The 26935-nt window shown below is 52.2% G+C and overlaps 1 protein-coding gene and 1 long non-coding RNA gene across 4 annotated transcripts; one reads left to right on the forward strand and one right to left on the reverse strand.

The window, feature by feature from the left end:
• The first annotated feature begins 1365 nt into the window (after positions 1–1365).
• On the forward strand, positions 1366–17408 carry Il2rb (interleukin 2 receptor subunit beta). 2 transcript variants are annotated; one of them, XM_048454850.3, is made up of 10 exons: positions 1366–1601; positions 4962–5082; positions 6004–6118; positions 6793–6871; positions 8899–9004; positions 10848–10996; positions 11453–11618; positions 12065–12179; positions 13456–13540; positions 14637–17408. In XM_048454850.3, exons 2-10 carry the CDS (start codon positions 4995–4997, stop codon positions 15342–15344), a joined length of 1611 nt encoding a protein of 536 aa, XP_048310807.3. In that variant the 5' UTR covers positions 1366–1601; positions 4962–4994; the 3' UTR covers positions 15345–17408. The 2 variants fall into 2 exon arrangements, with proteins under 2 accessions (XP_048310807.3, XP_048310809.3); XM_048454852.3 differs by having other exon boundaries at positions 1415–1555.
• Positions 17352–26913, reverse strand: LOC125413443 (uncharacterized). 2 transcript variants are annotated; one of them, XR_015735639.1, is made up of 3 exons: positions 26776–26913; positions 23610–23768; positions 17352–17484 (listed from the first exon to the last, which is right to left on the reverse strand). It is a non-coding gene; the product is annotated as an uncharacterized LOC125413443 (long non-coding RNA). The 2 variants fall into 2 exon arrangements; XR_007235950.3 differs by lacking the exon at positions 17352–17484 and adding an exon at positions 21068–21646.
• Positions 26914–26935: the final 22 nt, after the last annotated feature.

A 26935-nucleotide genomic window follows, 5' to 3' on the forward strand; every position in this document is an offset into this window, starting at 1 on the left:
TGTCCAGACAGAGCGGTGTGCTGGCCCTCGTTGCTCTTCCACATCAAGTCGCTCCGGCCTTCATGCAGTCACCTCACGACCCCCCCCCCACCCTAATGATGCCTCCACAGACCATCGATGTATGAATTTGGGGGTTGAATCTACGAGTATTTGGGGTGCATTCATACCCCACCAGGGATAACTGGCTTTTACCTCACACCTTCATGTGGGCCCTGGATGCATTCCTGTGTGTCAGTCCTCACCACCTGCCCAGGCAGAAACCGACAAAATACTATTACAGTTTGGGTATGAGGTACCCCTAGAAAGCTCTTGTGCAGAAAGCCTGGTACCCTGATGTTGCTATTAGGAAGGTATAGTAGGAAGGTATAGGATCATGAAGATGCAATCTTTGGGCTATTCCGTGGATGAGTTTACAGCTGGATGTACTACTAGGAGATCCCAAAGCAACTATAGCACTGGCAAGTCTCACCCAAGCATGGATGGTAGCATCCACATAGCTGCTAGGTGGAGTCCCTTCTTCCGCTAACCTTGTACACTTTATAACATGTAGCATCCATGAATCCAATTATAAACCACTGGTTGGTGGGCGGGAGGGGGAGGCTGGACCCCAGGTGAGGGACTGATGACACTCTCCTCCCCTTCTGTGTGTGGGGGTGAATGTCAGCAGCTCTGATCTTGATAATATCTCTTGGTAATCACAGCTTTTTTATTTTTTATTTTTATAAGAAGCAGCAGCTTACTGTATTCCCCCAAGCAGGGCATTAAAACCAGGATGAAGGGGAGAAAGAAATGGTAGGGGAGAGGGCAATGAACTCGTCCCATCCGTGGTCCCATGATACCACATGTAAATAGTCATTCACTTAAGGAGAAATTCATGATTTCTCAACATTAGAAATAAAGCCATGAACTGAATCCCTTCCCCATCTCAACGAGAGAGAAAGAAGGAGAACCTGTGACTTAGAAAAAAAGGTTCTAGAAGGTCCAATTAGCGGCCCATCAACTTGTCAAGCCCCCAAAACCAGGCATCCCTAAATGCTAGCCTGAGTAAAAGGCATCTCAGAAGGCAGAGGGAGGTGGGGAGGGTGTCAATGGGAGATAGGCGCGTAGCAGGAGAGCTAGGACGGGAATCGGCCAGGGGCGCCTAGAGGGATGTGTTTGTGGGCGGTTTGGGTGTTAGAGGGTGTGTGTGTGACCAGAACAGAAAATGATGAGCCTTGGGTAGTATGTGTGAGATTCAGTGGGGGCCAGTGTGGGCAAAGAAGGGCCTACCCCCTCAGGTTCTGTGCATAGCTAGGTCCCTGTGCCTCCGCTACCGTGTGTGTTACCACCACACGCGGTGGCTGCCCCTAGGCGTAGGAGGAGATCTTATCAGAGCTAGGTGTGTGTGGAGTTTCAGGCTACCTCATCACCCCCCATTTCTCCACCTCCCATTGGGCCTTGCCCCTCATCCTCTGTACAGGAAGTGGGCTCGCCCTGGGTTTCAGTCTGTTGTTGGCCTAGCTGCTGTCTGCTACCTAAGCTGCGGAGCAGGAGATGGCCGTGGACCCACTCTCCGGTAGGCCTGCAGGGAGGATACCGCCTCAACTCCATGTTGCAGCCAGGTGATGTCTCTGTGAGGTCCTCTGGGAGCTCAGGGTACCCCGCCACCTCTTGGTGGTCTTCCCTGGGGACATGGGGCTGGGGAGACACTCATCTCTGACTCAGTTCCCCCATAGTTTCTGTCTGAGTTTTGATGTTCAACCTTGTCTTAGGATCCCCTGGGGAAGGAGTAACTTGGCTGTTCTGGTTTCTCCTGTAAGAATAAGCCCCTTCCAATGTCAGTGGCTCCTTCCCAGCCTATACCGTGGGGGGCTGTGAGGGCTTTCCCTGTGCCCCACGTGGTAATGTCTTAGCCAAGAGGGGTAAAGGATGAGCTAGGCTCAGGGGCGACATAGTGTGTGTGGGACAGGTGGGATTCACCGCTGCTTCCTGTGGAGTGGGTCTCAGACTGAGTACTCCTTAGCCGCCTAGGGAGGGAGAGAGGGGAGGGGAATCTTCCCTAGGACCTGGCTGTGAGCCGGCTCTGTTGATCAACAGTGTCTGAGGGCCTTAGGCTGGAGGCCAGAGGTCAGACTCTAGCTTAGATGTGCCTCTTAGTTTACTGAGTAGCTAGAGAAGCCAGGAGTGTCTCCAGACACTGGGACCCATCTCCGATGCTGCCTGAGGTAGGAACTTTCCACTGTTAGCTGTGTTTATAGCACTTCAGGGCCAAGGTGGGTGGCTGAGGAGGGCAGAGCTACCTTTGAAGGTTCCCCCCCTTCCACAGGAGATGCCCTAAGTTGAGCAGCAAAAGGTAAGCAGTGTGTGTGTGTGTGTGTGTGTGTGTGTGTGTGTGTGTGTGTGTGTCTTTGGGGAGGTGGGAAGAAAAGGACATCTGAGGTCAAAGGTCAGCAGGTCAGATAGGCAGTCTCCTGCTTCCCATCCTCCCTCTGCCAAGACTCTGGATCCCACAGACCTGTAGAACCTCAGACTGCCCCAGGCTGAGACTTGTTCCTTCTGTTCTGGGAAACAGCCTGATTTGGGGCCAAGTAGAAAGAGCCATCGTAGGACCTGCTCTTTTGCTGTGAGACCACGCTGTGACATGTGTGGGTTAGTCCGGGACAGGGATCATGACTGTCAGTCACCGCTGACCCTACTCTGTCGCCGTCATCATTGTGACCCAGTTAGAACAGCCTGGGCCTGTGAGATGACAGGGCCTGCTGAGGCCTCAGTGGTGACATATGAGTCAGGGGTGGGAGCGTCTGGTAGCTGTGAAGGGCATGCGTGGGTGAGCCTCAGGGGGAGAGTGCCTGAGACTCCAGGTCTTGAGCTGAGATTGCTCTGCCCGAGGCTGGCCTCACGCTGTGTAGTTTTGAGTGGCTTCCTCAGTCTCCCGGAGACTCCATTTCCTTCTTGTCGAAGAAGGGGGCCACAACCACAACAGCATGGAGCTACCCTGCCCCTAGCCAGACCTTTCTAGAACCTTCTTCCGTATTTTCTTCTGTCTTACACTATCCATGATGGGTGGATATTCCTGTGCTTTGGGCTGGGGAGCGGGCATGAGAGCTTTATCCTAGGCCTGCTGTGCTTTGAGCTCGTTCTTGTGGTCTGGCCCCGACCTGCCTATGCTTTTGCCTCTCTCATCCCACTTCCTCTTGCCCAGGGTTATGTCCCAGGTCTCTTACAGCTTGAGGCTGCTCAGATGTCTGGGCCAAACCTGTGTGACTCCCTCATCAAAGCCTATAGTACTTCAGCTCATGTTGGGAACCTGAGGGACTGTGGGGACCCCTTCTTAGATCCTTCGGGGACCTGTAAGGGCTTCCTTCTGACCCAAGTACCTGCAGGAAGCTGATCTTTTGGGAAAGGGAGGTCCCAAGTAGAACCACAGCTCTGAAGACTTGACTCTGGGAGCCTCGGTCTCCACATCTGTGTAACAAGGACACAGCACATCTGCTGAGCTGCTAGGCAGAGGAGAGTAGCTGGAAGCCCGAAGGCCTTGGCACATGGCCTGGGCAGAGCTCACTGAACATCCCTGGCAAGCACTGCCACCAGGCCATTCAGCATTACTCGCTGCCCTGCAGATCCCTGAACACATGTGGTTCCTTCAGGGCATGACATTTATTGACCACCTTCTGCGCAACAAGCTCACCAATTTGGAGTGGGCATTCTGCCTTGCCAGTCTGGCAACTGTAGTACCAGAGGGCTGGACAGCAACCCAAGGCAGGACATCCCCCCTTCACGGGGGAACTGGGTGAACGCCACAGAACTAGGAGGAAGGGGAATTTGAAATGGACCTTAAAGGGTAGCAGGAGCCTTGGGGACACTGGAGAAAGGGCAACTCCAGAAAGACTCTCAGATGACCAGGCCAGAGAGTGTCCCCAGCTTATGTAGACTGCCAGAACAACCTAGGGCAGGGCTCAGCCTTGCTTTGCAGGCTCCTCTTGGTGGCCCTGTGGCGTCTCCTCCTCTGAGCCCACCCTTCAACTTTCATCCCATTGCTTCGGTTCATTCCATGAAAGGTGAGGGCAGAGCTGTCTGATATGTGAGAAGTACTACATTGGTAACCAGAGGCCCAGGGATGAATAAAATCCAAACGTGCCTTGTCCTTGCGGATTGTCTGTGACTTGTGTGCATGTATGTGAGCCCGTGTGTGCGCGTGTGAGCACGTGTGTGCGCGCGTGTGAGCAGGAGACCAGATGGGTAAACATGGCATTCCCCTTGTTTTCCACTGCACTTTCTACAGTTTTAGTTACCTCCATCAACCGTGGTTGGAAAATATTAAACAGAAAATTCCAGAATGAAGCAATTCATTCATTTTGAATTGATTACTGTTCTAAGTCTTATGCGAAAGCCTTGAGCTCTCCTTCTCTCTCCTGCATGGAGCCTGAGCGATTTCTTTGCCCAGAATATCCGTGATGTAGATGCTTTCCACCCATCTGTCCCCTAGGGGGCTTGATTGTTCAATTCCCTGAGCAGAGCTCTCAGTGCTGTGAGTGCATGGTCACCCCACCTCACCTGGTTACACCGGGTGGGCACCTGCTGGAGGGCACTTTGAGTGGGAAAGAACTCTTCCAAATTGCGCTCAGGAGAGCAGGCGGCTGTCCCTAGGGATCTTTTTGTACCGCTATAACACTGCCACCTATTCCTCATGGTGGGTCTGTAATTTATAGGACAAACATAGCATGCGTAAGGACCGGTTTGGTTCAGGCATCCTTGGAGGTCCCCTCTAGGGGACAGATTTACTTACTACTGTACACAAGCAAACAGACAATGCTGATGCAAAATGGAGCGACTCCTGATTAGGATGGGAAGGAAGGGAGTGAGCTCCTGTGGGTCAGAAGGCCTGGGGCTGGACTGCTCCGGCTCTGGCTGGGTCTCGGAGAGCCAAGCGGGGCGTTGGTCCTGACTTGTTCTCATTTGAATCTCTGGTCTTCTCCACTTAGGGCTTGTGTCCTCAGCTCTGCAGCTTGGATGTGATGGCTGCCACAGCTCTGTCCTGGTGTCTGTCCCTCTACGTCATCCTCTTGCCCTTGGCTACACCTTGGGTGTCTGCAGCAGTGAATGGTGAGGATGCAGCATTTTGATGTCTTTGCTTTCCCTGGTGGGAGGCAGCATCCCAGACTCCTCCTTCAGAGGGAAGAGTCAACGACAGCAGGAGGCAAGGGAGCAAGGATGAGGTGATGGGACCAGAGGGCAGGTGTCCACAGTCTGGTGGCCTTAATAGGCTTCTCCTAGGCACAAGTAGAGGCTGCCGACTGTCCCTGTTTAGCCATTGACAGGCCACAGGTCCCTCTATCTCTGGAGCTCACTCTCCTTTCTTTGAAATGAGTCTGAATTGGGGGGGGGGGTGACAGGAGGCTCAGTGGGTAAAGTGCCTGTCCTGCAAGCATGAGAACTTGAGTCCACATTTACAACACCCACATAAAAACTATTCAGGAGTGGGCTGGCAAGGTAGCTCAGTGGGCAGTGCTTGCCTCACAGACCTGACAATCTGAGTTCAGTCTCCCAGATCCCAGGGTGGAAGGAAACAGCCAATTCCCAAAAGCTGTCATCTGGCCTCTACACACGTGCCATGGCATCCGTGCCATGTACACCTAGGCACAGGTGCACACACACATTATAAGGAAAAAAAAAGCAAGGCGTGGCAGTAAACACTTGCAAATCCCAGTGATGAGGAGGAGACAGGAGGATTCCCGGGGCTGCTCACTAGCCAGTCTAGCTGAATTGTCAAGCCAGGGTTTCAGTGAAAGACCCTATCAAAAACCCAAGGAGGATGGTGCTTTGCGTTCTCTGGTTTCCACATGCATGTGCACGGCACATGCAAGCACACACAGACACAACATGACAAGAGCTAGAATTCCTTTTCTGCTTTTCTGAGTCACCCACCTCCTCGGGCAGGCACAGGGTGCTGGGAGCAAGGTAGCAGACGTGCCCAGAGGCCATGTGTGCCCTGCAGCCAGCCACTCACCCCTCCTTTGCACACAGATTGTCCCAATCTTAAGTGCTTCTACGACTCAAGAGCCAATGTCTCCTGCACGTGGAGCCCAGAAGAGACCTTTCAGGTCACGCACTGCCAAATCCAAGCCAAGTCGAGCAAACGGTGAGTGTGGCCTGTCACAGGGCAGAACCCCAGGGCTGTGGGAGCTCTAAGCTGTAGAATCCTGAGCCTGAGATTCACAGTAGTTAGCATCAGGCTCAGCCACTTGGTCATCTGGGCTCCTGCAAATGGGTGGGATCCAGGCTCTCATGGAAAACTGGAGAGGTCCTGGGCCAGGTAGTTTGGGAACAGTGTGAGCCTTTGATGCCAGGCCATGTCAGAGACAAACAGGGTGGGCACTTGGTGCTTCCTAAGTTTTTTGAGTAATCTGGTAGTTTGGGAGAGCCCTCAGGCAATTGTGGGACCAGGGACCATTGCCTGGGGGTGATGTTGTCCTGTAGGGACAGGGAGTATCTGGCAAGCCACAGGCTTCTTTAGGCTGAATTTAACTGCTTAGAACTTGGGGAACTCTTGGAGTGGGGGTGAGGCCTGAGCTGATTTGTGTTCTTTGGTCACACCGGCTGCTGGGACGCCATGATGGGTGTTGGGGTGGTGAAGCCATGGAAGGTATTCTGGAGGGGAAGAACTCTGGGAGCATGGGGGGCAGCTGGCTCCTCGCCCACTGTGCTGCTGTCCCTAGTTCCTATTCCGGGGCTGAGGATGGTGCTGGGAAAAGGGTCTCTGGGTAGTTCTTTAGTCCTGCCTTGCTTTCTAAGGTGTCTTTTCTGTTTCGCAAGGTCCTGGAACACAACCTGTGATCTATTACCTGTGTGGCAGGCATCCTGGGCCTGCAACCTGATCCTTGGACTCCCAGATGTAAGTAGCATGGGCATTTGTGTGTGTGTGTGTGTGTGTGTGTGTGTGTGTGTGTGTGTGGTCAAGTCCTTTCAGCTGTGAGCTGAGGATTCAGAGTGGTCCTGGACTTCATCATCATCATCCTGGTGATGGAGAGCAGGTTACATGCACTGAGAAGGAAGGATAGGAGGTGGGGTATTGGGTCTGCCACCTTGTTGCCCGTACACAGATGCTTGGTCCCCCCGCTCCCTACTGTGGGTTGGGCCACCCTTCTGTGTCCCGCTAATGATGACAATCATACCAGACTCTGGCTGAGGCCTCAGTGTCTCAGATCTTGGGGAAAGCGGCATGCTAAAGTTGGGCATCTTGGCCATGGCGCTGCCTCACAACAGCTCACTGACTCCGCGCAACTTCAGTGCCTCAGTTTTCCCTCCCATAAAATAGAAAAGAAAATGGAAGCTCCCTCGAAGGGTCATTCTGGTTCAGAGCAGATACTGAGAGTCAGAAATAGATCCCCACAATTTTGTCTTCTTACCAAGGAAGCATCTAAGACTGAGAGATGCGGTGTCTGCTGAAGGTCACCCAGCCACAAGCAACTGAGCTGGGATTGACCCCAGGTCTGTGGGCTCCTGGTGACTTTTCCACATCTCCCTACTACCTCTTGTTGGGCCCAGGTCTAGACCATGTGGATGGAACTTAAAATTTTCCTCAGATCCTTTGAAGAAAGGGGCAAGGCAGGGGCAAGGTAGGGGTGAGGGTCTACCCCAAGGAGCTGAGGCTGTGCTGTTCAGGCTTTGGCAGGTTTCACACATTCTCAGAGGAAGGGGAGGGGAGGACAGCATCCAGCACAGCTGGTGAATCTCCAACTATGCCAACATGGGGGCTTTGCAGGAACCTGCTTTCCAGCCTGGCCCTAGCTGTGTGACCTTTGGCAAGTCCCTAACCCTCTCTGTGTTTCACACTGCTGGGCTAACTTATGGGAATAGTGATAGTATAAATCTGTCAAGGGGTAGTGAGAGGTAATTTATGCAAAGAAGAGGGGACAGAGGTTCCCAGCAGCCTGGCAATACCTTCAGGACAACCGCAGCAAAAATAACCAAGCCGTGCTATTATTAGGTGGGTGAACCGGAACTGATAGCAGCTGTGGGAGACGAAGGCAGAGCCCTCAGTGAAGGGGTTGGAAGCAGTTCCTGGTTGGTTGGTCAGGGAACTCTGATGGCCAAGTTCAAAGTTTGGGTAGGTCAGAGGAGTTAGGCCTCAAGGTTTGGACTGCAAACCACGACCCAGTCCCAGAGCATAGGTCATACCACGGCCTACCTCTGGGCCTTCTCCTGCGCCCTCCTGTCTACACGGGAGTCTGTGGCACGGTCTACTTGGGGGACCACGTCACTTATTTTCTGTGCTCTGGTCATTCTGGGAAGCTGTGGCTGTAATGGCCTCATACGAACCCACTTCCTGCTGTTAAACTGAGTGGTCTGAGCATCCCTTACCTCAGGCCTCTAGAGTAGCATGGGGAGGGACCACTGTGCTCATCAGCAAAATGTGAGCTGAGCAGTAGCTGCCTGGGACACACTCAGTATCTAACCATTTCCTTCTGGAAGAGTCAGGGGTTAAGGCGATTCCGTAGGTCCAGTTCTGCCTTCTCTGAGGATGACTTTTTGGCAGTGTAGCTATTTGCAAACCTCTTGTGATGGGGAACTTCCTCTCAACCCTGGTGGCCTACTTTTGTTTATATCAGGGATTAGTGGATGGTCACGCTTGCTGTGCCAAACCCAGCGGCTGCCTGTGTTTGTAAATAAAGCGTTACCAGAATGTGGGTCCTGATAGCAATTCATTTGCTGTCTCTGTAGTTCTTCTGAGACTATAGCAGAGTTGAGCTGTGACAGGGGTCACGTGGCCTGTGCAACCTGGCTGGCTGTAGACAATATTTGCTGTCCCCCGCCTTAGAAGGCTGGTAGAGGTGAGGTATGTCCTCGCCTAGACATTTTCATGGCCCCTTCTTCTCAATGGCTTCTGGCAGTCACACCTCTCCCGGTCCTCCCTTGTAGTCCCAGCGTCTGACCGCTGTGGACATCCTCAACGTAAACGTGGTGTGCTGGGAAAGAGACCACTGGCGTAGAGTGAAGACCTGCAGCTTCAAGCCCTTTGACAACCGTGAGTACAGAGTCTGGGTTTGCGGGTCCCATCTCTCCTGGTAGTCATCAGCCTCTGAGCCCTTCTCAAACCTGCCCCCACACCTAGCTGAAAAGCTCCCCATCCCAACCCTCTCCTCTTCACCATACCCCACCCCTGCCAGGAAGATCCCCACTCACCCTTCAGCTCCCACCTAGTTGTGAGTCTGTCTCCCTTGCTGGGCTGGGAACTCCCTGAGGGCAGACTCTCTGCTGACCCTGCAGCTCCTCTCTGACCACTCGACTCCAGGCCTGGGCTGGCAGTGCTTGCTGCAGTAGGCAAGGCTCCTTGACTGACTGAGTGATCTTGGAGGCTGCCTCTGGAGAAGAGAAGGGGTAGAGGGGAGATTCATGCAGAATCCAAATCGCAGCCTTGCCTTGACTCAGTCCGGCTGGCAGAGGACATTGAATATGTTGGGCCTTAGTTTTGTTCTCTGTAAAGTGGGAGAACTGAGGTCCTCGTGACAGGAAGGAACGTGAGCTAGGATGCACAAACTGCTCAGCACCTAGGCGTGGGAAAAGACTTGCGTTTTATGGGTAGACAGAATCTCAGAGTTATAGACTTGGAGCAGTTTGGTTCAGGGAAAATGAAGTAAATGTCACACTTAAAATCCACACAGGCTGGGCGTGTGCTAGAACACTTGCCAAGCTTGTGCCAACATACTCTCACTAATATTAATAGACAAATATATTGAATAAATGAATAAATGTGTACATAGAGTGTAACAGAAATGAATCAGTCATGTTTATGATTTATATTTGCATTTAATAAGTATACCTATGGAATACACAGATATAAATTTATATTAAAGGCTATGCAATTAAGTTATATATCTATAATTACTTACATTTATGTTTTATACTATATAAATGTATTCATATGAACACAAATACATCAATAATATAGATACTTGGATAAAATAAAGTACATGATCTGATTCCTGTACAGATCTCAGATCAGTATTCAAGCAGGGCAAAGCTGCTCGCCAATCACTGAACATCTGGTTAGTCATCCTGGAAAGTTCCTCAGGAACCAAAGGCTTATCAGACATCCCAGACCCTGACTCAGGCAACCCAGGAGGGGGTGGGCACAAAAGGAGGAAGATCCCAAATAGATTCACTCTGTCAGGTGTAGGCGGACTAACAAGAGCAGGGTTGCAGAACTGAGGAGAAACAGATGCAGAACAGGAGGAGAAGCAGGTGCAGAGGAAGAGCAGGTGCAGAGGAGGAGGAGGAGCAGGTGCAGAGGAAGAGCAGGTGCAGGGAAGAGCAGGTGCAGAGGAGGATGAGAAGCAGGTGTAGAGGAAGAGCAGGTGCAGGGAAGAGCAGGTGCAGAGGAGGAGGAGAAGCAGGTGTAGAGAAAGAGCAGTGCACGGAAGAGCAGGTGCAGAGGAGGAGGAGAAGCAGGTGTAGAGGAAGAGCAGGTGCAGGGAAGAGCAGGTGCAGAGGAGGAGGAGAAGCAGGTGTAGAGGAAGAGCAGGTGCAGGGAAGAGCAGGTGCAGAGGTGGATGAGAAGCAGGTGCAGAAGAGGAAAGGCAGGTGCAGAGGATCAAAAGCAGGTGCAGAAGAGGAAAAGCAGGTGCAGAGGATTGAAAGCAGGTGCAGAAGAGGAAAAGGAGGTGCAGAGGTTCGAAAGCAGGTGCAGAGGAGGAGCAGGTGCAGAGAAGAAGCAGGTGCAGAGGAGGGACAGCAGGTGCAGAAGAAGATTCAGGGTAGTTGCTGAGGAAGAGTCAGTGCTGGGGATGTTGTGTGGTGCAAACTGGGCTAATGTTCTTGGCCTCTTACTGATTGGTCCATGATATCTGTTCCCTCCTCTCTGTCTGCAGTTCGCCTGCGTGCCCCTCATTCACTCCAAGTCCTGCACATTGAAACCCAGAGATGTAACATAAGCTGGGAGGTCTCCCAGGTCTCTCACTACCTTTATAGTGATTTGGAATTTGAGGCCCGCAAACGTTCCCTGGACCACAGCTGGAAGGTGAGTACATAGCCAATCCCATGCCTCTACGGCACCTTCCTGTTATGGTGTATGCCCTTATCCATTTCTACATGTTGAAGTATGGCTCTTTCACCCTAGTCCTCCTATATTGCTTGGCACTGCCTGCTCCTCCCATACTCTTAGAGCCTGAGGATGCATCTGGGTCAACATCTGTGTAGACCCCAGGGTCAGGCAGCCTGTGAGGCTCTGCAGCTGTTTTCCACATCCCAAATCCAGCACATTCCCTGGTTTCAAGGTGCCAGGGGCAGTGGACTGAGACTCATCATCCACACACTCATTCCCACACTTACCTGGGGACCCCAGGATTCAGGGTCAAAGCAGTTGGGGGAACAGGGAGCCTTTGGGAGGGTCAGGGAGAGGTTGCTTACTTAGCCTCTTGACCTGTTTGATGAGACCAGTGGAGACCTTGCTGAGTGGGTACCCGTCTCTGCTTAGGATGCACCCCTGCTAAGCCTCAAGCAGCGACAACAGTGGATCTGCTTGGAGACACTTACCCCTGGCACCTCATATGAGCTCCAGGTGCGGGTCAGGGCCAATCGAGATGTCCAGGGGACCTGGAGCCCATGGAGCCAGCCCCTGGTTTTCCGGACAAGGCCAGCAGGTACAGTGGGGAGTGTGGGGGGAGCTGGGCAGGGGCCAGGGTGCCCTGGGAGCTGCAGAGGTGGGGGCTGCACTTCCCATAGACTCACCAGGGACAGGGCTACATGCTAGTGGGGGACCCATGAGGGCCCATCCTTCAACATGTCACTTGCTGCATTCAAGAGATATAGAAGCTCTAGGTGTGATTCCCCACGGTAGCCTCAGTGGCTGAGGTAGGAGTCAGGTAGTACAGCCATGAGCTCTGCTGGGAATGCCACCAGGCCATGGCTTTTAAATACAATCTGCCTTTTTTGGACAGGTAGACTTAAGCAGGACTGAGGACCAAGTCCCCAGTGAAAGCAAACCTGGCTAGATACTGTCAGGGTGCAACATGGGGGGTTGGATTTGGGATTCAGGTGACCTCCTGAGGGCCCACCTCTCACCTCCCATTTCTTACACCCTGGACAGATCCCTGGAATCTACCCCTAATGTGGCCCAGACACCTTCTCCTGGGCCTCGGTTGTCTTTTTGGATTCATGGTCTGTGTCTACGTTTTGTTCAAGTGCCGGTACCTGGGCCCATGGTAAGGAAGTTCCTGGCCAGTATTCCCTTCCCAGCCCATCTCTGTGATGCACATCTTTCCAGGGTGGGCTGGGCTGAATCCTGCTTCCTCACACCTGGCCTCTCTGTCCCCTCCCCCAATAGCTAACTTGTCCCTGCGCCCCATCCCCAAGGGTGGAAGCTGCTAGGGGAAGGGGAGGTAGAGAACAGCAGGGAGAACCCCTTGGCCCTCCCTAAAGTCACAGGGGACTCTGAGCATCTTTCCCATTGCTCTTGGTGCCCTGCTATGCATTCCAACCGTGCCACACTCTTTCTAATTGTCCTTAGAGATTCCCCCGCCAAACCAATCATATATCTGGGTTGCCGAGGGCCTCCATTAGAAACTGGGCCAATCAAAAAGTGGCTCCCCTTTCTCTGTAGTGAGGGACTGCGGGCAGGCCTGCTTTTCGCCTCACCCGGCTCCCGCCCGGCTAGCTCAGTCGGTAGAGCATGAGACTCTTAATCTCAGGGTCGTGGGTTCGAGCCCCACGTTGGGCGCCAGATGAAGCTGCAGGGCGATTGGTAAAGAAAAGTCCCCAGACTATCTTGATACAAAATATATAGCTTTAATAAACAGAAGTAAGACTTACAACAGCTTACACCAGAATCCAACCGATCCGTCCAGACACAGGAGCCAGGCGAAAAGAGGGCTAGCGGAGCGTGTTTGCAAGGTTTATAGGCAGGCTTTTGCCTGAGGGTGGCACGCCCCGAAAACAGAATATGATTGGCTGAACTCCCCTATCATTTCTCCAGTTAGATACGCTCATGTTCTGGGCATTGTAGCGAGTAGAACGTGAGGGAGAGTTCGTCTTCCACTCACTGTCTCCCTAAAGCCAGCTGCTGTTCTACAATGCGTGGTGGGCACCACCCTCCATGGGAGTCTCACTAGGAGGCCTCACTCCTGCCTCCCTCTCCAGCCTGTGTGATCTCTCCCACTCAAAGGCCATCTTTTGACTAGTACTCAGTTCCGGGTCCACAGAATGAGCCACCCTGTTAACATTTGGTTCAGGTCTGTCTTGCCAGTGTGCCAGCTCCTAGGGAGTAGAGGCCTTCTCTGCTGCCCTCTCTTGTATCCCCAGTACCCTGTGCAGTGCTCTCCCGTCAACATTGTTGAATAAATGACTGGATGTGGGGGCCCGTCCCCTACTCTCAGGGCTGGGGAGCTGGTGGTAGGACATCATGCCACCCCCTCCTTGTCCTCACCCTTCCCCCCTCTTCCCTGGCCTTGCCCTTCACCCCTCCTTCTCTTTCCTGGCCAGGCTGAAGACTGTTCTCAAGTGCCACATCCCAGACCCCTCTGAGTTCTTCTCCCAGCTGAGCTCCCAGCATGGAGGAGACCTTCAGGTAGGAGCCTGGGGTGCAGGGGTGGGGGGTGTTGATAGGCAGACTAAGGATAGGCTGCAGGGCAGAGATGTGATCAGGTGACAATGGCTTTGCCCTCAGTGAGAGGACACAAGGTGCTGAAGTAAGCAGCTTCTTTCATGGGCATAGCTCTGTCCCTGCTCTGGCATGGGTGCCTTCAAAGCCATGCAGCCTTGACTTGAACTCTGGCTCTGCCATGCCTGGCTGTGTATGGTTGGGTAAGTTATAGATCCTCCCAGTGTCTCAGTTTCCTCACTTGTACAATTGGGAAAAAAAAATTAAGCTTAATGAGTGTACAGCCCGGTGGATGTTGCCAGGCACAGTGTGGGTGCTGGAGAGCTGCAAGGCCTCCCCTTGGCTTCTGTCCCTGTGAGCAGAGTGATTCCTGGCAGGTCCAGGGACATCATGGTGACACAAGTCCTCGGGTCACCTGGAATCACAAAACCTCAGTTTGTTTTCAAAGTGTGGCCCATATAGTAGCAGCCTCACTCCTAGTCTGTCTACTTCAGGCTAGAAGCTTTGAGGAGGAAGGGGTGGACACAGGGTGAGGGGAATCTATTGTTACCCCCTCCAGCCTGACTGGTGTTCCCGTGATTGGGAAGCTTCTGGGGGGCAAAGGGGCCTGGGGAGAATGGGAGGGACTAGGCTGGGCTCTAGTCCTGCTGGCCTGGCCTTGTGTGCCTCATCAGGGCTGAGCAGGGTCCTTCTAGAATCTCTGAGAGACTCCCAGAACTGAGGATGTCTTATTACAGTACTCTTGGTGTGTGTGTGTGTGTGTGTGTGTGTATGTGTGTGCATGAATGTATGTGTGTGTGCGCACACCTGCGTGAGTACGTGCGTGCACATGCATACCTGAGTACTATGGCTGTGTTCATCTAGCATGTGGCCTAGGCTGATGAGTCCAGGAAATCCATCAAGATAGCAAGGCTCCGGGATGCTTCTAGGTCAGGGGTGGGGTGGAGGCTGGATGCCGCTGGACGACGGAAAGCAGAAGGAAGGGAAGGAGAAGGAAGAGTTGAGTTCAGTGGTGGGGTAGGAGGTAGAGCAACCCACTCACTCTCCTCCCTTTCTCGGGCAGAAATGGCTCTCCTCGCCCTTCCCCTCATCCTCCTTCAGCCCCAGTGGCCCTGCACCTGAGATCTCTCCACTGGAGGTGCTGGATGGAGACAGCAAAGCCATGCAGCTGCTCCTGCTGCAGCAGGACACAGCCTCCTCACCCGCGCCCAGCGGCCACTCGCAGGGCAGCTGCTTCACCAACCAAGGCTACTTCTTCTTCCATCTGCCCAATGCCTTGGAGATTGAATCCTGCCAGGTGTACTTCACCTATGACCCCTGCGTGGAGGAGGACATGGAGGACGATGGTCCAGGGCTGCCCCAGGGATCTCCCCTCCCATCTCTGCTTCCTCTGGCTGGGGACGAGGACGACTACTGTGACTTCCCACCCAGGGATGACCTGTTGCTCTTCTCCCCCAGTCGGAGCTCCCCCAACACTGCCTTTGGGGGAGCAGCAGCCCTTGAAGAAAAGCCTCCCCTCTCCGTGCAGGAGGAAGGTACCCCACTACCATCCCCTGACCTGATGGGTTTGCAGGGCCCTCTGGAGCTGGTGCAGGGAGGTGATGGGGAGGGGCTGCCTGCTCATAGCTCAGGAGAGCAAGCCAGTGTCCCCGAAGGTAGCCCTTGTGGGCAAGGTCAGGACAGGGCCCTGGCCTCTGTCTTGCCTCTGAACACTGATGCCTATCTGTCTCTTCAAGAACTACAGGCCCAAGATCCAGCCTACCTGGTATAGCCAGCTGACCAGGATTTGGGATCCAGCTGCCTAGGTCAGGTCAGGCTTGGGGGGAACCAGATGAGAGTTGTCCCTGGTCATCCACACCCCAACACTTACTTAGTTATCCACGTTGACCTCTACTTGCTGCTCTATGGTCCAGCCAGGATCTGAGGTGGAGAGGGCTGGTCAGCTCCGCCTCCCTGTGTAGTCATGAGGTCACTAGCTTCCTGGACCTGCCTTACTCGTTCCTGCTTACAGGGCAGCCAGGACCTGCTTCCCCCAATACAAATGTGTCCATGTTCTTCTCCTATCCTTGAGTTTTCTGTGGCTCCCTACTGTCCTCTGCACCATTTCCTGTCCCAGCTCTGTCCCTTTCAGTGCTGCTGTGGGACAGCTGTCCTCAGGGTGTGATGTGGTTGTCACTGCCTTAGTCAGAGCAGCTGTGTCCACCCAAACTAAGAGCTCCTGATAAGACTGGATACAGCCTCTTGACTGTTGACATTCCCTCACAGAAGGAGGGGATGGGAAGGGCCATCAGACTGTCACCAGAGATCACAGCAACTCTCCTGCACCCCATCCCCAGTTATGGTAATTCTGCCCCTGGTGCCTGTGTTTTTTGGAAGATGCTGGCATTTGCAAGGGAGAAGGTTTGATGTAGCTATGGGGACATCATCACCTATTCCAGGTCTGGATTTTCTGTGATACAGCTGTTTTGGAATCACCTATCCTCCTGTAAGTAAGCCTAGAAGACTCAGTGGTTCACCAAGCTGGCCTTGAGTGGATTTGTGCCTTTGACACCATCTATGGGAGAAGTACATATTTGTTCACGTATCTCCCTCCCTGCAAAAAGCTTCCAGAACACGCACTGTGTGTCAGCACGGTCCTTTGTGGAAACCTCACGAGGATCCCATGGGGTCTCCTGGAGTCCCCCTTTGGCTCACACCTATTCAGGCATTATCTGTTGTGCCTCACTTCGGTGACAAACGTCCCTCATCTTCACCTGTAAGTCCGTGCTTCTAAGGGCGGTGCTGCTTCCTTAAATTTCCCCAGTTCTAACTAGAAGGAGATGATGCGGACAGCTCCTGACCCATCTTCCTTCTTCAGAGCTATTGCCTGACTTCCCAATGATAGGCTCAGTGTGGACACAATTACCATCACAGCAGTGACTTCTGGATCCTTCCATGCTCACATCACCAATTTGCGAGGGAACCTACTGGACTGTGAGCCCCAGGTCCCAGCGGTCCAGGCAAGGATGGCACGCCTGGATATACCACCTCACCTTCAGAGGAGAGCATTGTTCTCTACAGGCAGCTCCTCCAGCGCAGAGCCTCAGTGTCTGTCACTGTCCCAGGGTTGATGGCACCATGGTGATCAGATTCCACCTGCTGAGGGAAGCAGAAACTCAGACCTAGCTAGTGGATGCCCTACCCACAGTGCCTGCCTCATGGTTCCTGCTCACTATGCATTGACTGGCTGGCCAGACCACAGGTTGACAGGCAGCCTGGGCACAGAAAGTCTGTCACAGAGGCTGGGCCTGATCTAACCAATCAGATTATCTCTCAATCAGATGTCCTGGCCCCTAATACAAGGCCCCTAAGCTTAGCAAGAAGAGATGAGCCAATGCAGAAGGTGTTCAGTTCTTATGCAAGAGTTTTCCTGCCTGCCAGGGGTCAGATGTCCTGCTTCTTCTGTGTGAGACTCCACACACCCCCTCCTGCCACAGGATGCTGTGTGTGGCCATCCTCCTGTCTCAGCGATGAATCAGACCTGCACTTGCGCCCACACCATTGACTGCGTATCCCGAGCAAATGTAAACCTTTGGAATTCTCTTGCTTTAGTTCCCACACAGAAAAAGAACTTATTTCCACTGTCTGAAAAGGTCTGGGGAGGATTTGGTTCTTTCTCTTTTCATGATCTGTGTGTGGCATTTTTGCAATGAATTCCTGAGACGTTTTTAAAACACATTCATTTTGTTTGTTTGCTTAAACACATTTATTTAAAGATTTTTTAAATCATATCACTTCTGTGGCTGGAAAAATTTTCTTATAAATAAAAGGCAATTGTAAAAAGCAGGCACCATAAGACTATGTAATGTGTGGATCTGATCTGAGTGTGGAGCCTAGTGGCGAGAACAGCCTTGCTGGTTCCATCCCTGGAGCTGCAAGAGAAAGAGGAAAGGGATGGTATTTGTTTCATTGCTGTTGAAAGTCTGTCATCTCAACCTAGAAGGGTGATGCTGCTGGAAACATAGAGAAATCTTCTCCGTGAACAAAACATGGCTGTTAAGAACATCTTTGTCATTGATAGGAATCAGGTTTCTGTGCACAAATATGCACCAACCTCTCACATCCAGCCTTGGGCAAGTGATCCAATGGATCATGGATAGATCTATCATCCATTGATCTATTTGCCTCTCTCTGTCTCTGTCTCTCTCTGTGTCTTTGTGTGTGTGTGGGTGGGTGGGTGTCTCTTAATAATCACTTTTTAACTATCAGGATTTTTTGCAGTGTCTTGACAAACAATAGTGGACAATCTCTAGCATTCATAAAGCTGCACACGTGGCAGACATTTCTAACTGATTATACTTATACATGACAGACATTGCTAATCGACTGCATCTATATTGATTATACTTATGCATGGCAGACATTGCTAATCAATTGCACCTATATTGATTATACTTATGCATGGCAGACACTGCCAGTCAATTGCACCTATACATGGCAGATATTTCTAATCAATCGCATCTATACAGGGCAGACACTGCTAACCAATTACACCTGTGCATGGCAGGCATTAATCCTTAATTACAGCCTTTCTTCCACCAGAGGCTGCATGCAGCTTTTAGATTCTGCAGGTCTGCTTCTGGGGCAGGCCCAAATGATGAGAGCTGGCACCTAGTGACATGTCTGGGTTACGCTGCATCTCTGTTTCCTTCTACAAAGTGAGCTCATCGCTTTCCCTGGCTGACTCTCTGGGCAGGGAGAGCAGATGCTGAGGTGATGCAGCCCGGAAAGCTGAGAGGGCAATGAAAGAGCAAGGGGCCCAGAAGCCCAGCTGTTCCCATGTCTGGTGAGAGACCCGTGCTGGCTCTGGGTGGAGAAAGGAGCCACCATATGCCAGGTGGAGAAGGAACCGTGAGCCAGTGTCACTGCGTGTCCTAGGGAGATCTTGGGAGAGGGGCCAGGAGGGAGCAGCTGGCAGGGTAGTGCTGGGAAGTGGGTGCCAGAATTCCCAGGGTCATATTTCAGGGCAAAGGCACCAGCTGGAGAGCAGGTACCCCCATCCAGCCTCTGGAGAGCCTCGGGTGCAGAGTGGGGAGCAGGAAGCAGCTGGGAGCAACTTGGGGTTCAAGGAAGGGAAGGAGGGGAGGGGCTTCAGGCCTCTCCTGTGTTCTTGTTAGCCTGGCCTGTACCTTCATTCCCCAGGTCGCATCTCTGATCTAAGCAACTTCCAGAGCCCAAGTTTTCAGGTGAATTATGGTAGAAATAGTTTGTTCAAGTCAAAGACAAAAATCCAGCCCTGCCTTCTTCTTTGTGATGCTCAGCAGAGGAAACCCCAAAAAAGCGAAAGCAAAACCAAAACACCAAAGCGTGTTAGAGGCAGGTATTGTGCCTCAATCCTGAACCTCAGCACAGGGGTCCTGAGGCAGGCGGCTCTCAGGTTTGAAGGTAGCCAGCCTGGTTCATATAGTGAGTTCCAGGTCAGTCTGAACTACAGGACAAGACCCTGTTCCAAAATAAACAAATAAATTTAAATAAACAAATAAATTTGAATGAATAAATAAATTTGATTGGATAAATAGATAGATAAATAAATGCAAACCAGTTAATTCTTTCTACTCCCACCAAAGAAACATTTCGCCTCTCATGGCCTTAAGAAGAGGGCCTTGTTTCCCATTTTGCAGATGAGGAAACCGAGACAAACGAGAACATAACTGATTTCCATTGCCATGTGCTGATCTCTGAGGCTGAAACATTCCTGTACTCAAGCAATCCACTCACAGACTCCTAAAGATCCTTCAGAACCCCATTCAGAATTCCCGTTTCTGGGAGGCCCTGTGAGTTCCTCCTTTGAGTTGAGGCAATTCGTCTGGAGACTCTGCTCTAAGCATTGTGTTGTTGATGTGCTCCAGCCTCGCTTATGTGCCCTGTGGTGCTGATGTGCTCCAGCCTCGCTTATGTGCCCTGTGGTGCTGTTATTGCTTTTTGTTTTCATCCCATTTTACAGATGAGGTCTGAACTCAGAGTGATCTGATGGCTCCCTCCGGGTCACACAGCTAGAATACTGCAGAGAAAGGGTATGAACCGGGGTGATCAGTGACACTGCCACAGGCCCAGATTGTCAACGCTCTTTAAAGCAGGTACCAACGAGTATCTCAGGATATGTGGCAAGAACCTGAGGCAAGAGTGACGGCTTCTGAGACCCAATAGGATGCTGCCACACACTCTGCCACAGTGAGTTAGTGAGCAGGGAGGGTGTCGATGAAACTTAAGTTCACCAGAGACTCTGAGCCTGACCCCATGTCAGCCCTGGGACAGCCCCTCTGCTGACATTTTCCGACCCCAGGGACATGACACACCCGCTGGGGGCCTTGAGAAAGCAAAGCAGGAAGCGGGCCCGCTTGAGACCCGGGGCACAGGGTGCCAGGAGGCACCCTTGATTCCAGGAAACCAGGGTGCTGAGGAGAGAGAGCAGCTGGTGGAGAGGCCAGCTTCTCCACCCCTCTGTGTACCTGGCCTCATGCAATATGTATGCAATAGGTGCTGGCCTCACGTGGGCATGCACATAGGCACGCAGTTGCAGGTGCTGTATCTGGGGCTAGAGTGTCTACAGAGGCCTCAGCCTTGAAGGGGAAGGAGTGACTATGGAGGGTGCAGACAAGTTGTCAACACTCACGAGACTGTCCCCACCCCTGGCTCAAGACCTCATCAAGGAAGCAGACTGCTCAAGCAGGAGGGAAGATGTTGGGGGGCCTTTGAGGGCATTCAACTCAAGCTCAGTGAGACTTGGAAGCACTTGATGGACAGAAATAACAAAGCTGCCCATCTGTGCATTCAACACTCCCTTCTGAAGGCTGGTGATGTGCAAGGCAGATGCAGGATGACAAAGGAAAGGAAGACCGTTGTCATCTACCGCTGCCGCCCTCGATGCCAGGGGCAGGGAGAAAGAATGGTCCCAGCCTTCTGGAGCTGGGTAGCCTGTGCAATGTCCTGGCTCTGCCACCTGCCGGCTGTGACCTTAGATGGATACCAAAGCTTCTCTGTGCTACTGTTTCCTTATCCTGGTGATACCAGGACTGTCAGGAGTATAAACTAATTAGGTGCAATTCATGTGACGTATTTAGAAGATTGCTGGGCATGGGCCATGGGTGGGGAGAGAACTGTGATCAGGTGTTCCGGGGATGGTGAGTGTGGAAGCCCCCAACTCGCTGCTTGCTACTGGGGCTCTGGTCTGCCTTGCAGTCCTTAGGGGCCACAGGGGCTCTGGTGGCCCTCTTTGCCCTTCCTAGGCTCTTACTCCTTTGTATGTCTGCCCCTGGTATCCTGACCATGGGGTTCTTCCTAGGAGGTATGACAAACACTGAAGCAGAGGCCATTGCCTCCTCCTCCCAGGTCTGTCATCTTAGCTGCTACCAGCCTTACTCAGGGTCAGTCTGTCCCTGTCAGGTCTGTCCCCTGGGCCTCTTAGAGTCTCAGTTTTCTTGTCTATGATGTGGAGTGAGGGAGGCAGAAAGGAGATTCTATTTATCTTCTATATTTCTGGTGGCCCGGAAAGCTGGTCTACTGCCTGAGAAGGAGGTGGAGGCACCGCCTTCATCAGCCCTCTCCCTATTTTCTAAAACAGTCCTCCCATATTGCTCCCTGCTCAATATTCCGTGTCCAGGGGAATTAGAGACAATCGCTGTGTTTGGGGGCCCACATGAAGCCAACTTGCCAGGCAGTTATTTATCAGTGGGGTTACTGAGCTCCTGCCGCGAGCGTTTGACCTTTAAGTGGTGAGAGTCAAAGAAGCTGGGCTGCCAGGAGACAATCTTGATAGTGGTCGACTCCAGCGATTGGGTGAGCGTCCCTGCCTGCCGGCTCCAGAGGAAGTCTCCAGGAGCAGAGTCAGCTGACTGGAAAGGAAATTCCCTCACTGTGGTAGTGATGCTTGCGCAGCTGGGACCTCACATGTGGATGCTGATGGAGACTGGGGAGAGGAGACAGCACCAGTAGGGCTCAGCATGATGACAGTGAGGTGCAACAGCCACTGAGAAGGTGCTGGCACTGTTCCGAGGTCTTTCCATCACCGACAGGCTTCGGGTTATTGTGCCGCTTCTGTGGAAAAAACAATTGCGGGAACAGAAGAGGGCGTGCGGCAATAGAAGGTGGGACCTCCTTGGAGATTATGAGTGTTGATGACCTTCACCAGACCTAGAGGAAGGACCCAAGCCTGGGGCTGAAAGGTCTTTAGCATGGCTCTGGCTGCAGATTTTATTTAGTTATTTATTAACACGGTTTCTCTGTGTAGTCCTGAGCATTCAAGAACTCACTGTGTAGACCAGGCTGGTCTCAGACTCAGAGATCCACCTGCCTGTGCCTCCTGAGTGTCGGGATTAAAGGGGCGTGTGCCACTACCGCCCAGGCCTTGGCTGCAGCTTTTAAAGATCAACAAAAAGAAACGTTGACTTTTGAACTCTGATCCCTTGGACATTCTGAACTCTCTGCCTGAGGTCTGTGTACCAAGTTCTGCCAGCAGCCGCCAGAACCAGGAAGAGCTAGGAGGGATACGTTTCTCCCCCCCCCCCACCCCACCCCCCCCGCACCCTAGGTCTGCAGTGGCCCCAGGGGAGACTTCTGGCCTTTAGAACGAAGACAGAACATGTTACTGTTATTCTAAGTCATTCTTCGCAGCCCTATGTCTCAGCTCCATCTTCCCAGATGGTGTCTGGCCCGGGCCCTGGATCCCACTCCTACCTTCACCACAGAGGGTTCTAGAGAGGTTCGGCTCATTCGGGAGTCTTCTCCCTGCCCACTTCAGAGTATGGGGTGTCTAACAGCCCAAAGTACGGATATGTCTGCCAACAGAGTGTACCTATGCAGAAACTGTGAATGAGATCCTATTAGGAAATGTAGGCACATGTAAGTGAAGATGTCACCCGTCATCTGGGTGTGATCCCTTTGCTCTACCCAGAGAGGAATCATGGGTAGGTAAGACGTTCATGGTACTGGCTGTTTTGGGCCCTGGAGTGCTCAAGACTTACAGACTAGACTGATGAACCTAGAGACTTACAGTTGCTGGCCCTGAGTGCGAGGGACCTACGGCTCTAGGCTTTGGGGACTCGACACTCAGGTTTGAGGCGTATTACTCTGGGCGTTAACTGCCCTGGCACTTGGAAGCTATTGTAACCCTTAGACTTCAGCAACACCGAAGGGCAACAGAAAGCAGCAGGTAGCACCCCTTTCTGTTGCTGGTCTCTTACAGGCCACAGGCGCGGGAACCCTCCACCCTGTCAGAATGACGTTATAGCCCGGAGTGCGAGGCTTCTCAGCCATGACAATTGGCCTGCAGTAAGATGTTTTGTTCATACCCTGGGCAGCTCCCTTGAACTTGCCCAACGATCAGGACTTGCAGTTTCTCATCTTCAGCTCTTGACATTCCTCATGGACTCTGTTGCTCTTGTTCCCTGTCATTTCTGCCGCAACCCTTCTCTAGAACGCCTCAGCTCTCCTCTGGGTCTGCTCTTGCCATGGCTGCTGCTTGCTGCGGCTGTCCCTCAGGTACTGCCTTTGTAGCTGCTGTCCCAGTGTCCTCTTCATGTTCCCTGCTGATTCTATTAACTGATAAGGCCCAAAAATAGACTTCCAAAGAAAAGTTACTTATTGGTCTGACTGTTACAAAACCAGGGGCCACACAGAAGGAACAGAGGACTTTCTTGGTACTGATCACAGGCTTTCTGCTGCACCAAAATGTTAGCCCTCTGGACTGGGTGAAAATGGCTGCAGGGTCATCTGGAGTTCACCAAGTCCTGCACAAACTGTTCGGCCCAGTCAGAGTCGAAACAGTGCCTTCTGGGGCTGGCGTTACTCTCCGTTAGCAAGTGGCTGTGACTGCCAGGTAGCTTCCTCAAGGTGTCCAGGAGTGTTTACTTTGCTGGCATGAGGCCAGTCCAGTTGACCGCTTACCTGGTAGTCCTTTGCTCAAGATGGCCAGGGCCTCAGAGAAGTAGTCAACATCTGTCAGTCTTGGAATGAAATGACATTAGTTTACAGGAAACAAAGCCTTGCAAAGGATGCTTACCATGGAATCTTATCAACAGTGTCTTAACAGTAATTCAGTGTTCTCCCTCCTCCGCAGTACCCTAGGGAAATGGGGGCCCCAACGAGACCAACTCTCCTACTTCCTGCGATGTCCTTGAGGGACTGTCCCAGCTTACATCATCCCATCGCAGGAAGACTCCTGATTGAAAATAAAATAAAATAAAATAAAGGTTATCTCAGATCGTCATCCCCCCCCCCTTTTTTTGTTTTTTTGAGATAGGGCTTTTCTGTGGCTTTGGAGTCTGTCCTGGAATTAGCTCTTGTAGACTAGGCTGGCCTCGAACTCACAAAGATCCACCTGCCTCTGCCTCCCAAGTGCTGGGATTAAAGGCGCGTGCCACCACCGCCCTGCTCATCAGTCCTTTTATGGACAGTAATTACAACCTGCTACATACGTGCTCTGCCATCTGTGGCCCCCGGGAGGGGCGCATCCTGACACATTCAGACCTGGGAGGGGAGCCCCTACTGTATGTGGAGGGGGAACCCAACTGTATATAGGCCCTTGGAGAAGACATCCTACTTCACACTGGTCAAAGGATGAGGCACCCTGCACATGGGCCTGGGAAGAGGCATTCTGCTGCATGTGTGTGCTGGGGAGAGGCATCCTGCTGCATGTGTGCGCTGGGGAGGGGTACCCTGTTGCATGTGTGCACTGGGGAGGAGTACCCTACTGCATGTGTGCACTGGGGAGGGACACCCTGTTGCATTGTGCACTGGAGAGGGGCACCCTGTTGTATATGTGCACTGGGGAGGGGCACCCTGTTGTATGTGTGCACTTGTAAGGGGCTGGATACCCATTTAAAAAATTGCACAGCATATGCCCAATCCTGGTTTGTGAAGTCTAGGTGAGTCTGCTGAGGTGTTAAGACAGCACAGGCTCTTGACATTGGGAAAGCGTGCCTTGCAATTGATTCAGGCTGCAGGCCAGTGGGCTGCTGCCTCCTGGAGCCAGAGGAGAATCTACTTTAGGCCTTTCCCCCAAATCCAATAGTTGCCGACCTGTGGTGTCCTTGATGTAGAGATAACATCTGACCTTGTCTCTGCCTTCATTTGCAGTGTGTGTGTGTGTGTGTGTGTGTGTGTGTGTTGTGCATGCGTGCACACACACATGCATATCTGTCTCCAAGCCCCCTTTTCACAAGGACATCAGTCATATTGCGCCTCATAACTTTCTACCCTCAACAGCTCAGCTTTGTCAAGCCTGAGATGGCCACCTGGAGAGGTGACAATACCTTGATAACAGCAGAGGGGGAGACTTGGATTTTAACTAGCCTGACGTCCCAACCTCTGGATTGACATTTGTCACCTGAATAAGCTGGGCATTTCAGTGTCTACATCTGCCCTCAGGTGTACCCCTAGCTTTCAATCCATAGCAGCCCAGCCTCTCTGACTCTAGGACCCAGGAGTCTGAGGGCCAGAAGTGCTGTGGCATACAGATTTCCATGAGCAGTAAGCCTTCATGGCATGTATGTAGAAGTATATGAAAGTATTTCCCTATGTATATAGAAGTATATGAAAGTATGCCCCTATTTTCTCTGCTGTGGGCACAAGCAGAGAGAGCACAGGACAAGGGCCAGACACCTCAGTCATAGATCTAGACTCTGAGATCTTGGGGATCCGAGGCCCTTGCTCTCCTGGGGCCAGCCCCTCCCCTTGACTGAGTGGATCAATACCTGTGGTCACCAGGTGCAGAGGCCACCAATTGTGTAAGATCTTTCTTAGATCTCCCAGCTGCCACCCTCCCTGGGCCAGGGCCCGGGCCACTTGGCATTCGAGAGAACAAGATATGGCATAGAAGAAGGGCTCAGGGTGACTGTGTTCTATTGGTATGTGGATCCTGTTCCCATCCTAAGTTCTTGCCCCTTGGAAGATTTGCAAGATGGAATCTGGAGACTGGGGTGAGAGGAGGGAGAATGAACTGGATTGAGGATGAATGACTCATAGACAGAGTCAAGGGTCGCACCCATAAGTGGGGGCAAGGACCCAGATAGAAACAAGGATCGGGGGACAGTCAGAAGAGCTACCATCCTTTTGAACAATAGCCAGTCGTGCCTCTCCACCCCCACAAGGCTGGGCTTTCACATGCCAGCCATTTTCCTGTTGGGCTGCAATTAATCACAAAGGGTTCATAACTCAGACCCAGGGACCTGCCCTGGTTCCTCTATCACAAAAGGGACCATACATATCCACTGAGCATGCAGCTGGCCTCACAGAGTGGGTGTGTGTTCACACTCTCCACACTTGTTTTACACCCCATAGCTTCCCACGCCACGCCCTCCCACGCCACAGCCTTGCACACCATACACGTCACATACATGTGTGCCTCTATCACACCACATGTGCCTCACAGCCCCCCCTCACACACTGTGGCCATCACACTGTGAACATGCCCACACCCATGTATGCAGAGATCCCCCGTGCTTTACAAAGACACACTCCACACTACAGACACGCCCTTTATGCAGATATTTTTCACATGCTCCCAGACATACATACATCATCTACCCACACATCCATTCCACAATGCACATATATGCCTGGTGTGCACCTGTGCATGCACGTGTGTATACACACACACCCTGGGAACCACATGTCCACAGCACACTGGACCGCAGATACAAATAGAACTCTCTGCAAGAAACCCTGGCTTGTATCATGTGATTTGAGGAAATGTTTGGGTGAGACCCACCCTCTCTGCGGCAGCACTGTTCTGCAGAATTCTTCATGAGTCTCACATGCAGCTTCCATTTCCTAGATGTGCATCAAAATGCAAAGAAGCAGCAGGATTCATTCCTGCGCATTTCATCTAACCCAAGAGAGAATTTCAATCTACAACCATTATTCATGATCAATGAGATAACTGACATTTTTTTTTTTTGCTCACTTGGGATCTGGGAAATCTGGGGTGTATATTACTTATGAGCCTTCTCTCAGTTCATAATGACTTTAGCCATGTCCAAGGACCACAGTGGGCACTGCTTTGGGCAACAGGGCTTCGTAGAATAGATAATTTCTAGGTCAATGGAAGAGAGTGTCAACCTCTCCCCCACCCCCCAACCCCGCCACGCACACCACTTCTCTGTCTCCATAAGGTATGAACCCAGGTCTTTCAGGCTAGTGTAGGATGTGTGAGCCCCTGTTCTCACCTGAATGGGCCTCTGCAATCCCCTAGCAGAATCCGTTCCCACTCATGCTCTTGGGGGACCAGGGGCTGTAACAAGGCAGGAATGTCACCAAGCAACAGGCCCCGGGGGAGAGCTCAGGTCTCTTGCCTCTGCCTGCGCTCTCCAGTACCCATGGGCCAGG

Source organism: Myodes glareolus, chromosome 19, assembly GCF_982192425.1.
Source record: "Myodes glareolus chromosome 19, mMyoGla1.1, whole genome shotgun sequence".
Taxonomy (NCBI): Eukaryota; Metazoa; Chordata; class Mammalia; order Rodentia; family Cricetidae; genus Myodes; species Myodes glareolus.